The 16,541-nt window shown below is 36.6% G+C and overlaps 1 protein-coding gene across 6 annotated transcripts in view; it reads left to right on the plus strand.

The window, feature by feature from the left end:
* The window catches only part of STXBP5L (syntaxin binding protein 5L), a 381,900-nt gene extending 365,713 nt beyond the window's left edge, over nt 1-16,187 (plus strand). For all 6 annotated transcript variants that reach the window (XM_025475838.3, XM_025475864.3, XM_025475854.3 and 3 more), the window contains 4 exons: nt 2,428-2,593; nt 5,186-5,297; nt 7,327-7,547; nt 8,110-16,187. In XM_025475838.3, the coding sequence (XP_025331623.1) occupies nt 2,428-2,593; nt 5,186-5,297; nt 7,327-7,547; nt 8,110-8,151 (541 nt within the window). In that variant the 3' untranslated portion in view covers nt 8,152-16,187. The remainder of the gene's footprint in view (nt 1-2,427; nt 2,594-5,185; nt 5,298-7,326; nt 7,548-8,109) is intronic.
* The last annotated feature ends 354 nt before the right edge of the window (nt 16,188-16,541 follow it).

Consider the following 16,541-nt stretch of genomic DNA (forward strand, 5'->3'; position numbering starts at 1 on the left):
AAAATCATTCCAGTCTTGTTTGAAAATGATGACTTGACTTCTAGAATGCCTTAGATTCGAGGGGAAAAAAAAAATGTGTATCACACCTTAGTTCCCCTAAGCTCTCATTTAGTCACTCTAATTTTTTCTTTTAAATTAAAAGACATTAAACTGTTGTCACAATTGAGATTTTTAGCTTGATAGTGATTATTTACCGTTTTTGCAAATTTTTTGTATCTTGTTTTCTCAAATGATATTGGGTTATCTGAAAATTAAGTTCCATCTAAATAAATATGTGCTACCATCTGCATTTATGAGGTAAATTTCTTGAGAAATGAAGAATGATAGAATTTTAAAAAACAACAGGAGTTATAGCAATAGGAGAATTAAGATGCTATCGCTGATCTTCCTCTGTTCTTTGCAAAAGCTGCTTTAGATAATAATGGCTACTTTAATATTATGTCCTAGTGGAAAATCTTCATGTGTTCCTGAGGATCTCAAAAATATTTGAAAGGAAGTTATTTTGGAATGATTCTAGTAATATTGGGTGAGGCTAGGAAATAATATGTGGCATGAAGAACTGAATCCTTCAAAGTGGCATTGCCAGTTGATCATTCTCCTGTACTAAGGATTTTCTGGATCTTTCCAGATCCTATCAGAAATTAATTATACTAAGTCGATTCTTCTCAAGAGCTAGGTTTCTGATAGTTGGAAGGTAGCTAATGATTGCTTATCTGCTAATGTACCAAGATCTAGAAAATAGTAGAAAGAGATAGAAGAGGCTTATCTATAAATGAGTTCTCAAACTGAGTTGTGAAAGCCATTTTTAGTGAGAACCACTGTTAGTTATGTGACACTATTTCCTTGTAAAGTGTCCCTCCACAGGGAGAAAACAAAAACAAAAACAAAACAAAACAAAAGAGCTTTCAGCTTTAAGAACACTTGATTCCTAGTAATTAACAATTGAATAACTCTTCCTTTTCCTATCTAAAGTAATTACACCATTTTTGTTTTCTTGGCTTACTTTTATTATGCTACATAAACAATGTAGCTTATCAGAAAAGTCCATTGGAATACCTTCCCCCACTACCACCCATTAATTTGTTTGTTTGTTTGTTTGTTTTCCACCCATTAATTTGACTGAATCTATCATGGAAGTCTGTTTAACTGGGTTTGTTTTGGAATCATATCCTAAAGACCTTAATTACTTGAAATGCTGTAACATATAAATCTTTGAAATCCAGTATGTAATTTACACTTACAGAACACCAGTTCATGCAAACCACATTTCAACCGCTCAATAACCGTAAGTGGCTAATGGCTACCACATTGGACAGCATAGTGCTAGAACCTCATAGAAAACTTATTCCAATTGTACAGATTTCAGGTCCCATTTTATATGAAAAAGTACTAGAGCTTATCTTGTAATTATAAACTTTCATAAGAGAAATAAGTATTCTTTTGTCAAGGTGCTGGTTTTATTATCTGGGATAATTTAAAATCATTATGCACATCAGAATCAGTTGAATGATTTCAAAGCTTGAGATTTAATGACAAGCCTATTTTCCTCCTTTTGGCATTAGAGGTGTGATTTAAAAGCAATGAGACAAAAATAATAATAATAAAAGCAATGAGACTTATTTTCCTCAGTAGTTTGCAAAATTAGCTCATGGCAGTATCCAAAGGGACATTCTGATGAATATTTAAGCAAAATCATGGGCTACATCATTATGATAAGACTATAGCCATTTGGTAAGACACTTGAGATGAGTGGTATTCATTGGGCTAGCAAATCCTGATCTATTACCTATAACTTATTCTCATTCCCTTATAACCTTAACCATGTTTATTTATTAATCATACCTTCAGTGCAGGTGACTTAAGTCATAGGTAAGTTTCATATCCTGTGTATAGAGAGTGTTGGAGGAATGGGGAGCAAAGCCTAATCCATTGCCAGGCACAGTGAGCTGAATCCATTCTACATCTCCATCAGTGCATAACCTCCTCAGACTCGGGAGTTCTGCCTTAAAAGGAGACAGTAGACCCAAGTCTGTAGTCAGACACTTTCTAGCTGTGGTGTTTCTGCCATAACCAAACACTATAACCATATTGTAGGAACCTGGGAAATGCTGCAAAAAATATCCTGAAACTGCTGGCCACTGCATTTTATCCAATCTTCAAGGATATCTGCCAAGTATCTGTGTGGATTAAGATAAAGGACTGGGCCCATGATTTTTTGTGTATATATGATTTTATGTGAAAGTCTAGGTTTTTTGTTGTTGTTTTGTTTTGTTTTAACCACTGAGACTTCAAGAGAATAAAAAGAAATAACCACAAAATAGTGGTATAAAAATAACTTTTCATGTAAGAATATGCTCACTTTACACAGAGAAATTAAAGCTTCTAACAACTTGAATATGAAATGTGGATTTGCTTTTTTCCATTCAGCCTACCTAGTCTTCGCCCAATGTTGGATGTTAATTATTTGCCACTGACAGACATGAGGATAGCACGGACATTTTGTTTTACCAATGAAGGCCAGGCATTATATCTCGTCTCTCCTACTGAAATTCAACGGTTAACATACAGCCAAGAGATGTGTGATAATCTACAGGTAGGTCAGGCACATTTATGAATAAACATTGGACATGGTTGTAAAAAGAGAATGAGAGAGATATCTAAAAGCTAAAATATTCCTGGGCCATGCAATAAATATGCCTTCCCTAGGATATGTTTTGAATATATGTTCATCATTGTGACCCTGTCAAGTTTAGTGTGGTCTAGGTATATACAGAAAAAAATAAGAAGGAAAAAGTAAGAGGGAGAATGTACAGCTCATACATATTAATGGTTGATTTTTTATTTTTGTTCATTTTATTCTTTGGTTTTTTGCCTATGGAGAAGCTGCTGTAAGATTATAAACTCTCTCAAAAAAAAAAAAAAGAAAGAAAGAAAAAGAAAGAAGGAAAAAAAGAAAGAAAGAAGAAAGAAAGAAAGAAAGAAAGAAAGAAAGAAAGAAAGAAAGAAAGAAAGAAAGAAAAGATTATAAATTCTCTTCGTCTAAGGTGTGGAATATGCATGTATACACAAGAATTTTGTAAACAATTCAGGGAGCTCATGAGCCATACAAAAGAAATACATGTCCTGTGGGTTTGAATTGGGCATTTATCTTTTACCATGGTAGTCAGCAGAGCCTTGAAACAGAATCAATATAAAAGCATTTGAGAGATTTAATTGGTTCAACCCCCTTATTTTACAAAAAAGAAAACTAAAACCCACTCGTTTTAATACAAAGGTTGAGAGCATAAGCTCTGAACTGTTTCAGTTGTGTTTTGCCCATCTGTATAACTTTGGGCATTTTATTTAACCCACCTGTACGCTCTGTCTCGGAGCACTGGTGTGAGAATTAAGTTCATCATTGAGCACGGTGAGAACATTGAGCACAGTGCCTGGAACATAGTGTATCTTAAAAATAAATAATAATGTTCTTACCATTATTCAACGAATACTTACTGAATTGTTACCATATACCTTGTACTTGGCTAGGCTATAAGAATACAGTGATAAGACAAGATTCTAGTCCTTACCCACTAGTATTGGAGGGAGCTAAGTAAACAGACAAGCACAGCACTCTGTGGAGGAGAACACCTATGTGTGGCTGTGTCAGCACTGGGGAGACATTGAAGACAGGCTTCTGGGTTGACAGAATAGCAGGAAGAGTAAACGAAAAGGGTCGTAAGGGGTGAGTAGGAATTGTCCATAGGAAGGGATGGCTGGGGGAATCCCTGGGTGGCTCCGCGGTTTAGCACGCGATCCTGGAGACCCGGAATCGAGTCCCACGTCGGCCTCCCTGATGGAGCCTGCTTCTCCCTCCTCCTGTGTCTCTGCCTCTTTCTATCTCTCTATGTCTATCATAAATAAATAAATAAATAAATAAATAAATAAATAAATAAATAAATAATAAATAAATCTTTTAAAAAAAAAAGGGGATGGCTGGGAATGGAAAAGAAAATGATATTCCTGGCAAAATCCTGGGGGTTCAAGAAACTGCCAATAAAGTGCAGTTAGTGAAAAGAGGGGAGGGATAGTGCTGGAGAATTATTCCAGAGCAAATCTTAGAATACCTTGTAAGTGCCTAAGGAATCCGGCATTTATTCCAAGGGTAATAGGAAGTTATTAAAAAGGTTTAGCAAATTTGTATATGAAAACTAATATTCTGGTTGCATATGGTTTTGAGGAATGAAGAACAATTAGGAGTCTTTTTTTTTTTTTTAACAATTAATGCCAAAAATAACAGTGGCTTAAAATAAGGCAACCAGCAGTGAGAATGGAGAACATTTAGCAGATTCTGTAGCTATAAAGTGTAGTCAGTTGGATTGGAGGGTTATTAGCTGTAGCAATGTGGGGAAAGGAAGGAAATTGGAATGGGCACTGCCATTTCCAAAGAAGAGGAAGAGGATGGAGAAAGTCAGGTTGCAGGTTCATAGACAAACTGATATTAGGTCACAGATCTCCTGACTTGGTTGAAGTTCCTTCCTCCACACTAGTGGTTCTCAAATTTTGGTCTGCTTCTGAAAGACCTAGAGAGCACATAACAAGTATAGGTAACCAGAGCACATCTATGTAGATTCTGATTCAGTATGTGTGGAATGAAGCCTAAGCATCTGTATTTCTAACAAGGTATTTTTCCAGTCATTCTAAAGCACATCAAATATTTAAAAACAATTGTATCTCACTATGCGGTAGCTGCTTATTTTGACTCCTTTGTCTTGAGCTATTTCCTAGCTTTGTACATCATATAAACATAAATCCAAATGTCCTTCACATACTACCAAAGGCTTCCTCCTTTATAGGGTAGTCTGTGCTTGGTTCAGGAAAGGGTTAGGACAGGAAAGAGGCTATGGAATTGAAAAAGGATCCTAAATCCAGAGTCATGTGGAAATTAATCCTAAGGTAAGTATATTAGTTTCTCATGTTTTCTAACTGTAAAGGGGAAAATAGGGCAGAAAAATGAAAATTTTCTGACGTCAGTTAAGAAGGAAAGGAAAGGAGGTGGAGAAAAATATGCCAGAAACAAACTGGGAACAAAGCAAAAATTGTCAGGAAAATCTTTTTCATTATGTGCTTTAACATGCTACAGCGTTATCTTTTTTCTATCACTTTAATTTTAGTTACTCTAATGCTTTTTTGTTTGAATTTGATACAGGACATGCTAGGAGATTTGTTTATTCCCATAGAGACACCAGAAGCTCAAAACAGAGGCTTTCTCAAGGGACTGTTTGGTGGAAGTGGACAAACATTTGACAGAGAAGAGCTCTGTGAGTAAACTGATTATGTAACTGTACCACAAAATAGAAAATGTTTCTGTGCGTGTGTGTGACTTAATGTAATATGTGGTCTCAAATTCTAGATTAGACTTTTTTACTTCTATACCATGGAAATTATTTTTTTTTTACCAAACATAAATAAAATTGGTTACTTTATATTAGGAAATAGCTTAACAAGAACAGTACATGTGATTCATACAAATAATACATCATTTGCAAGTAGATCATACCTGCAAGGCAGGGTGAGGATATTCAATTACTAAATTCTGGGAAAAAAAATGTTTATTAATCTGCTTGCCTTTAACCACTACTGGGAAACAGATTCTTTATTCAGAACACAAGGTTTATCAATGCTACAGAATAAATTACTTTAAAATTCTTCCAGTGAAACTCTGATGAGTAATCGGAAAGGAGTAGAAAGATACGAGGGAACATTTTCAGAATGAAGAATGTATTTCCCAGAATATCTCAGCCCTATTTGGTCTTGCAGATCAAAACTCCTTTTCTCTTGAACTTTTAACCAAGCAAAAGATCTAGGTGCCTCTATATGATGGAATATTATTCAGGCATAAACACAAATGAGGTTTGATATATGCTACAGCAGGGATGAAACTTGAAGACTTCACACTATGTCAAATAAAGAAGACAAAAAGGGCCACATATTGTAGGATCCCATTTATATGAAATGTCCAGGAGAGGTAGATCCATAAACAGAAAAGAAATTTGTGGTTGCTAAGCCCTGGGGCAAAGAGGGGTGGGGGAGTGACTGCCAATGGGCAGAGTTTCTTTTTGGAGTAATGAAAATGTGTTAAGATACAACAGTGGTGATAGGTGCACAACTCTGTCAGCACACTAAAACCCCACTGAATTGTACATGCTATGTATATAAAATGTGAATTATATCTCAAAAGGGCTCATTTAAAAAAAATACATTTTGATTCCATTCCTAGCATTATCTTTAAGAATGCTCACTAAATTTCTACCAAGATAGCTGTCTCAATAAAAACATCCCCCAAGAGACAACATGGAAGACTCCTAACTCTGGGAAACGAACTAGGGGTGGTGGAGGGGGAGGAGGGCGGGGGGGGTGGGGGTGGCTGGGTGGCGGGCACTGAGGGGGGCACTTGATGGGGTGAGCACTGGGTGTTATTCTGTATGTTGGCAAATTGAACACCAATAAAAAATAAATTTATTAAAAAAAATCCCCCAAAATTCATTAAAATTAAACTGAACTTTGTAAATGCTAGGAAAATTTTTATTCCTTTATAAAGTAACATAATTTCAACACATATATACTAACACCCCCCATGCATATATCCTGTCCTGTAGAATTCACTGCCCGTACACACACATCTTAAAACAGTAACAACTGGGGCCTTCCAAAGGGTGACAGCAAGATGAAGAGAGATGGTAAGAATGAAGACTCAGGCAGAAATTTAAACAGATAGGGATCCCTGGGTGGCGCAGCGGTTTGGCGCCTGCCTTTGGCCCAGGGCGCGATCCTGGAGACCCGGGATCGAATCCCACATCGGGCTCCTGGTGCATGGAGCCTGCTTCTCTCTCTGCCTGTGTTTCTGCCTCTCTCTCTCTCTGTCTGTGACTTAAATAAATAAATAATAAATAAAATATTTTTTAAAAAAAGAAATTTAAACAGATGAACAGGCCTAATATTGGAATAGACCCTAATTTGGGTTAAATACGAAATGACATATCCTGTGAACATCCCAATTCAACAAAGTCAAGAAATGCAATGATGCCATGTTGCACGGAACCCACACACATACACATGAAGACATGCAATAACGATATGGTCACCTCACAGTCTCAGACTCTTTCATAGACATTTTTCATAGGTAAAAGCTAACATCTCCAAATACATACCTAGGATAGGACCAAATGTCTCTCTCTTGATGAGAATCATGACAATAGAATTTATGGTTAGAACTTTGGTGATAAACTTGTTCATAATTATTTGAGTTACTGACAATATGTCTTCAATTGCTATGGCTTGAATCCCTAGTTGGGGAAGCTTCAGCAGGAAGAGCCTCTCGCAGCCTTGCACAGCACATTCCCGGACCAGGTGGTATAGGAGGGATGAAAGGTGCTGCCGGAGGGGTGATGGGAGAGCTGACTCGCGCTCGGATCGCACTTGATGAGAGAGGACAGAGGCTAGGAGAGCTGGAGGAGAAAACTGCAGGCATGATGACCAGTGCGGAAGCATTTTCCAAACATGCACATGAGGTAAACTGCTTAATCTAGGCATCTTCATACAGTAATTACTTTAAACACTGGGGTTCTGCACAAGAAAGCCCATAGATACCACCGTAAGTAATCCTGTGTGAGAGAGCCAAGGTAACCTGGATCTCATTATAAGTATTATAATTCCCCCAGTATTGGGGAGAAAAATGTTTTTAAATACTATGTTAATACTCCTTTACTGTAGGAGATAATTGAAAAGAAAATTATTCATTGGTTCTGATACATTGGGTCTATATTATGCATCTGTTACTAAAAAGGTGCTTAGGGACTTTACATGATCCTCCCACGCCTCCCCAACAAAGGCATGAGGGGCACTAGAAGCTGGAATCCACATACTACTTTTTGCTTCAATCATCAAAAATCAGCTGAGTCTTTACAGCTTATTTTAAAAAAAATCTTTTCATATGCCCTTTATTTCAAAAATAAGTTTTATAAATTTTGAGGTTTAATTAGATATGCATGATTTGCTCAATATGAGCTTGCTTTGATTAGTACTTTTAAAGATTTTTAAAAACATTTTATCATGACTATTTTTTCTTTGCAGTTAATGTTGAAATATAAGGATAAGAAATGGTACCAATTCTAAACTTCTAAAGAAGCTGTGACTGCTTTGAGAAACCATTATTCAGGGAAACCAAATTTATTCCCAGCATCACTATTCAACTTGCTAGAAGCCAGTTTCTTCTACAAAATGTTCCATTACAGTCCATCTGAAGTTATCATAAGGGAAATTTATTAGAGACACTCCACTACCCAAAGGCTGGAACACTGGTTAAAATCCCGACATGGCTGAATTTGCCTTTTTCCAACGTGGAATGGAGCTATCATCTTGGCATGTCATTTGCTAAGGATTTACATTTAGGAACTACGGGGAGTCCTGATTTGAAAAAATCCTGTACAAAAGCATTAATGCACTTAATGAAAAAAAAATCTTTGCATGATAAATTAACATCTTAAGAGGAAAAGAAAAAAAGCATGTTGTGACAGAAGAAAAAAAAGATTTATGGCAAACTATTTTTATAAATTGGGCCACACCTGACAATTTAAAAAATCTGCATTAGAAGATATCAGTGTATTTCAAGTACATTTGACACACCCAACTGAAAAAGAAAACAAAACTAGAGTTTTCTTCTCATCTATAACTTTCATTATCCTAGGACATTATTGAATTCGTATGGCAAGAGTCTGATTAATGTGTGTCACTCCATAATCTTTTACATCATCACAGTTATATCAGTCATAATCAAGTATTGCCAGGATAGTAAGGCGTTCCTAACACAGTTATTTCCATTTCTGTCACCTTCAGAATACGTGGCTGTTTTTAATCATAAACTGCAGGATTGGGTCACCTCAAAGCATTTTTTCAGCCTGGCTTGTGCTCTGCAGGGGAGTTGACAATAAGTTTGGGGAAACTAGACTACAGGAACAGTGCAGTTAGCTTTGAGAACTGAGTTCACACACTGGTTTCTGTTTCTAAAGTGATCTATTTTTAATGCTTCATTTGTATCCTTGTCTGCCAACTACACAGTATATTACTGTTCCAGCCCAGTGGCGTCTTCAACCAAGGTGCTCCTGCAGCCTGACACTCACAGACCAAACTGGCCATTCTCTTGAGTATGATTCGGTAAAACCTCAGTTAATGTTTTGGGAAAGGGATTCTGATTTATTACATTTCCCATTAACAAGGGCTTTCATTAATAAATACATTTGGTTCAATACTTATTATTGAAAATCTTTAGAAAACGTGCTGGTATTTTTGCTATCTTGGCCTTAGTCACCATTATGGACCACAGAAATACAGAGAGAGTTTAGTGACACAAAATCAATAATTTTGTCACTCATTAATCTAAATGATACAAGCCACAAATTATGTCAGTAGATACTGAAACGTATTCCTTATTAAAAACTCTTTTAAAAATGAAATATGGAATATCCTTGACATGATAAAAGTTATCTATCACATAACAGTGAACTACTAGAGGCAAAAAAGATAAATAAAAACACCTGCTATCACTATTTAGCATGATCCTGGAAGCCAGAAGTCATAGAAAATGAAAATGTGCAGGTTCTAGGACTCATCCTGTAAATGTCGTTCATTCAAAAAGAATCTTTTTTTAAAAAATTAATGGTTTTGGCTTATTTAATTTTTATTATTCCAGGTCTAACTAGACCTGAATTTGTGTCTCCTATGAATTCACCATTTTTCCTGAAGTCCAGGTTATTTTAGTAGCCCCAAATAGTCTTTGTTTTTTAGATTTTTTTAAATTATTTTTTTTGAAGTGGCACTTCCTTTAAATGTTCTCAGTAATTTTGAGAAGAGCAAAGATGATAGAGTCAGAAAATGTATACCAGCATTTCTCAGAGTCCTTGAATTCTCCTAATTTCTCAAAAAACCTTCTCCATGAATCTCACCACTCCTGAGAAAAGGCTGAGTAACAAGACTTGGAAATACAAACTTGATATATAAAATTATACAGTAAAAATATTTTAAAAATCTGAGATCAGAATTTAGAAAACAGTAGTAGCCAAATTGTAGTACACTATTTGTACCTCGGTTTTAAGAACCCGGTTCTCTGAACAAAACTTTATCATTTCCATAATTTAATGAAATAACTAAGGGAGCAAAATATTATTTTAAGAACAATGAAATTCAGTCCAAAGTGGCATAAAATTCAATGACTAACTCTAAAGCCCTCCATAAGATTTGATTTGATTTGTTCTACATCAGGGTTTTTCAACAGTTCACTATTTATAGAAAACTCTTTGTCATGGGGGACTGTCCTTTAAACTGCAGGATATTTAGCAACATCCCTGGCCTCTATTTCCTAGATGCCAGTAGCAACACCAGAAGAAAACCAAAAATGTCTCCAGCCATTGCTGAAATTGCTCCCAGTTGAGAGCCACTGTTCTACATTATGTAGAGACAGATTAAATGTGAATATGTAATATATGTCTTGCATAAAATTAAATATCATAAGTGCACAGTATCTTAAGATAAATTATTATACTGAAAATTACATGTGTGGTTCATATGCAATAAAATGCTATTTTGGAGAAAGCAGATTTAAATAAGTGAAAAATAACAATTACAGAATATTTTAAAGCATACAGAGAAAACACCAAAAAGAACATAGCATTTCATAGAAGTGCTTAAAACTCTGGCTCTAATGAATAGATCAAATGTTTAGAACCAGCACACCAATTGGAAGAAAACAGGTGCTTCTGAAATGCTTGAAAAGAATAAATTCTTTTAAGTAGTTTAAATATATCTTTCAATATTGTTTTTACAGACCCGTTCTTGATACAAGGATAATTTCATCTCCCAAACTCCTGATTAGTGGAATACAAATTGATGAGGATTTTACTGTATCAGAATTATTTTTAAAGTTCAAAGAGACAGCAATTATAAGAATAATTATAATTATAAGAACCTTATATTCCTTATATTCCTCATTATTCTCTTTGAACATTCCTTTCTGCTGCACTGACCTTAGCATGCTCACACGACATCACAACCACCACCACCATCTTATCATTATCATCTTTCGAAGATGATCCATATAATCCATATGATCCATATAACTCTTTATATCTCTCTTCTCTACTATTTATTTTTTTAAATTTTATTTATTTATGATAGTCATCACAGAGAGCGAGAGAGAGAGGCAGAGACACAGGCAGAGGGAGAAGCAGGCTCCAGGCACCGGGAGCCCGATGTGGGATTCAACCCCGGGTCTCCAGGATCGCGCCCAGGGCCAAAGGCAGGCGCCAAACCGCTGTGCCACCCAGGGATCCTCTTCTCTTCTATTTAAATGTCTTGCCTCTATCTTGGAACATAAGAAAAATACTCCTAGTAACTTGGACAATGATAGAGAAAGTGACTCTGAGACTTAGTTGTCATCAAAATTACATTATATCTACTATAGTGGCATCAGAAGAGAAGGCTTACAAACCAGTTTCCAAGTTGACCATCTAGGACTCCCTCCAGGGATAAGCCCTTCTTAGTATTCCAGGAAAAAATGAGTCTTTGTGATTTATTCACCAATGAGAAGCTAGAAGTGTTTGTTTTCCTGGTTCTAATCATGTGAGCAATAATTCCTTCCATGAAGTCATCCATTAACCTTGGTGTTTGGAGGGAAGGATGATGGATTTATCCTTTATTTTGATCCCTAAAAAGCAGTACTGACTTTGCTTCCTCCACTTGAGACTCAGACTTAGTGCCCCAGTCACCATTGGAGTCATCACCTAACTTTGGAACGATAGTGACAGAACTGAGAAAGATGTTTTCTGATAATTTAGTTGTAGAGACAATTTTTCAAATCTTTTATATAGCCCTGGAGCGATTCTCAAGTTAATAAATCAGAATCCAGGTTTCTATTCCTTAAAGATTTTAAGGGATTGTAAAAGAAAAAATACTCGTGTCCAATTTTAAATGTACCATCTATCTGTTATCTGCATCAAGGGATCAACAAAGCTTTGAGAAAGAGAGATTATGCCCAAGGTTAATTGAAGATGATGAAGATGAGCTCTTTGAAATACCTGGTTATAAAATGTTTGGCAGAAGGGAAAAATGAAGCTGGTCCAGAAGAGTAAGCTAAAAATCCTCTCCTTGGTTCAGGATCATTAGGACAATCCAGGAGTATATCTGTGATTACAGTCTGGCCCTACGGAAAGACATTATAACTTGACCACTTTCTCTGAGAAGGCGATGCCAAAAGGTCTCAGACATTTCTAGTAGGCCTTGCTCTCTGCATCAGGAGAAAACTGGTAACCTTCACAGCTTCCTCACCTTTGTCCTCTGTAACACTAACCCCACTACTGACCACATACTCTTTCACATACACACTGCTCCAGGTGCCAGAAATACTTGCCAGTAAGTTGTGTATTCTGGATGGCACCATTCCAGGGAGTATGGTTGTTGTGCAGCGCGTGTACATACTTGCATACAACATAGCCCTAAAGGACAAAATACAGAAGATAAGGTCTGACTTTGGAAAGTAAAAAGTGCCAATTTGGTGCAAGAGGGTTGGGATGGGGAGGGACATCGGAGCCAGAGTTAAGTTGAAGAGGTTTTGGTGAGAAACCAGAGGCACAGATGGCTGCTTTTATTTATGTATCTATGTAGGAACCTGATTCTCAACCTTGGTTGTACATAAGAATCACCTAAGGAGCTTTTCAAATTCCAATTATATCAAAATTTCTTGGAGTGGGTACCAAATAGGAGTATTTCTGAAAGCCTCCAATGTGGTTCCAGTGTCAGCCAAGGCTGACAAACACAGCTTTGCAAGCCCCACTTCTGAAGGGTCTGGAAGGCAAGATGCAAGAGACAGTGTTTTCTTCTGGATTGAGAATTATTGTGTTCCAACCCAAAACAAATGATCTGTGCAAATTTCTGACCAGGCAGTGCCCCACTGACTCTTAACAATTCTGTCGTTGTGATTTTCTCCCATGTGACTTGGCCATTATTCCAATTCAAACATCTGGGTTTTAATGGTCTTATACATGTGACATCACAAGACACCAGGATATAAGAAATTTAAGTGTGTAAAGTTAAGTAGAAAACTAATTCTTAATAGTTGGATAGTGGAAATTAAAACAATCATTAAATCAGGCCCAACTTTATTACTCATTCTTCATTTGGAGGAGACATGGGTACTAGGTACCTGTTCTGCCATAGTATATTTTATTAGACTTGATCTTAGCAGGAGAGAAGAACAGCAGTTCCTTTTTGATTATTGTCTTAGCTCCCAGGGCCACTTGGATTTATTTTCTTAGTTATTAGGCATGTGTTTAAAGAGAGAAGAGTGTCTGTAACTCACTATCTGGCCTCCAGTGCCCTGAAAGACTGTTTTCATCTTCCATAAAGGAGAGTCTGCGTATCCAGGGCAACAATCCTCTATGAGAATACATGAGAGGTCTCTCCTCTCATACTGCTCCCCTCTGGTATTGGCCTGTGCTGCTCAGCTGCAAAGCCAGAACATAAACTAGGTGGTGGTCACGGACAAGTGCACACAGAATCAAAATCTCTAATAATCTATAATTTTTAGTACTTAATTATGTGATGTTTTATTCTAGGAAATAAGAAACAGATGACATCATTGATGTATCTTTCTTTCATCTTCAGAATTTTTGCATCTTTTCAGAAAATGACAAATTACTATTTTTCTGTTGCACTCAGCAATTGTGACTATACTTAAAATTCTTGTAGTCTGTAGAGATATCAATAAAATTGTATATGTTTGTACATAGATGCTCTTATGTTGTCGTGCACTATAAACATTTTTGTCAAGATTAAATATGGACAGAGGTAAGACTTTCATCTGTAACACTTTGAACTTCCGTAATTGAACATGGTTTTTCAAAGTATAATTGTTTTAAAAAGGCAGAGAGATGGGTGGGGGAGCAATGTACGGCACATTTGTTTGAACTAAAAACCAGAAAGAAAAGACTAAACACAAGTTCTCCAAGCTCACAGATTTTGCCAGAGTTTATTAATCCAAAATGGTAGAACAGTTCACCCCAACGTTCCCTAAATTTCAGACTGAGTAGTTGTGTAAGTTTTTTCTGGAAGACTTTCCCAATTTTTGAGGATGTTGACTGGTTGGACCTTTGGTGAATTACAAGTAAAACTAAGTTTGGTGAGGATGTAGAATAAAAATCTGAGGCTAAGATGTACTTACCAACATCTATATCTTACTTCTTGACCTCTTTAATAAAACTCAGGCTTTATTCCCATTCAGGAAAAAATGATAAACCATCATAGTCTTCTATCACTTTCCAGTGGTTATAATGAACATTCATTGTGGACCCCACAACCTCTAAAAGTCCCCCAGAAATACACTGCCCACCTGCTCCTCTGGCTTTCACCTGCACAGTTAATTCCTCTTTGGGTACTTTAGGCTGCAACCTTAGTCAATTAAGCTCAGTCTTCTGAATGCTGCTTAGTTTCTCAAGAAAATTTTCCCATCACCAAAACTTCCATCTGAGTCTTGGGTCCATATAAAAATGGAAAGCACAACCAACCAACCAACCTTAGGCAAGGAAATGTTTTTTGATCACAAGTGCAAATGTGAAAACAGACCCTTTAAAATCCAAATGTTCAGAGTTCCCTTCAGAATTTTCTCAAAGGAATCCTTTCCTTCTTTGAACTACACCTGGCTCAGGCTTCACATGTCTGCATTCAGTAATGAAAATACTGATTTGACTTCCTTCCTTCCTTCTTCCCACCTGGTTCCTTCCTCCTTTCCTTTTTTTCCATTCATTCAGTCCAAAAGTCCATCAACCTAAGCAAACTGTTGATGGCAGCCCCATGCGAGGAGTGCGTAGGAGCAGCGTTGAGTGTGACAGCCCAGAGGAGGACAGAGTTGGGGAGGTGGCTGACCTGCAGTCAGAGCTCCGGCTGCAGCTCTGATGGCCCTGCCCCGGAGCACGGCAGAAGGCAGCCCAGCAGGTCAGGAGATGAGGGCTTGAGCAATTAAGTAAATATATTGAGGAACAGGAGCCAGGTTTCTCACTGATGGAGAAGTACAAATAAAATGGAATGTGAGAATAAATCCTATAATATTGGATTGGAATTGGAACTGTCAGTGGGAATTTTATGTATATACATACATACACACACACATACCCAGGATGTAAAGCTGTGTGTCTTGTTCACATGTATATCCTAATTCTGAACACTGAGAGGACTGGGAACACCACCCCAGGACATAATGCACACCTTAGTGCTTGGATTTTGATTATCAAGAAACAGCTGATTTCAAGGCTGGAATATATTTTTTATTCCAGAAAACAAGATATTCAAAGAATGATGGGAATGTTTCAGAAAAGGACATAGAAGCCAGCTTGAAAGGGCCTACACACGTCAAATCAGGGATAATTTGAGTATCAAAAGTAATACGAGTAATTGAATAAAAGAGCTACCCATTAAGTGCACACTGATGTTAATTAATTAAATAGGAGAAGGGAAAAGCTCATCCTTACAATGGAATGTCCACCGATAAATGTGGATAGGACTTTTAAAGTACTTTTTGCCAGCCACTGTAGAAATCAGGGGCAACAACCAATGAATGCTAAAACTCATGGGTTAAAATGGAATGAAGTAACAGGATACATACGTAGTCTCAAAGTATCTTCACAAAAACTACTTGCTAATCAAAAAGAAAAAATATATAATTTTAAACTATAGAAACCTGCTAGACACTATTTTAAACAAGTGATCTAAGTTACCACCACCAGTAAGGGAACAAATCAACATCTTGTGCCATCTGACAGCATGTAATAAGAAGACAGCATCACCTGTGTAATAATTCTGCCAAAAACACACAAGCCAGTTCTAACCGTGAGGAAATATTGGACAAAATCAAATTGACATTCTATAAAATGACTGCCCTGTATTTAAAATTGTCTTGAAAGTCAAGGAAAGATGGATGTTCCAGATTTAAGGAGACCAGTGAGTGAGTCATGACAACTGCGTATAACATGAAATCTTGGATTGGACCCTTTCACTATAAAAAAAATTGCAACGATTCACAAAACTCACTAGAGTGGGACTCTTGGTACTATTCTTGAAACTCTTATTTAAGTTTGAAATTACTTCAAAATAAAGTTATAAAAATAAAACGCTCTCGATTTTGTCGAATTACTTGCATTTTAATGACATTGTCTTCTACCCTTCATAGCAAATGGACAACTGCTTTATGGGTTAGTTTTTCAAGATGGTTTGGGATGCCAACCATTATTTAAAATTTTTCTTTTAAAAATGTGTTTTAATTACACAAATATATGAATGTATATTTATAATCACGCTAAATAATGAAAACAAAAAAGCCTGGAAATTTCCCTGTTTCCTCTTATCCTTTTCTATAATAGTTATTAATTCATTGTTTCCTTCCAAACATTTTTCTATGCTGCAACTTGCTTGCTCACCTACCTATTGTGTCTTAGATACCTTTCCAGTGTCTTAGATACCTTTCC

This window comes from Canis lupus, chromosome 33 (assembly GCF_003254725.2).
Source record: "Canis lupus dingo isolate Sandy chromosome 33, ASM325472v2, whole genome shotgun sequence".
Classification (NCBI taxonomy): domain Eukaryota; kingdom Metazoa; phylum Chordata; class Mammalia; order Carnivora; family Canidae; genus Canis; species Canis lupus.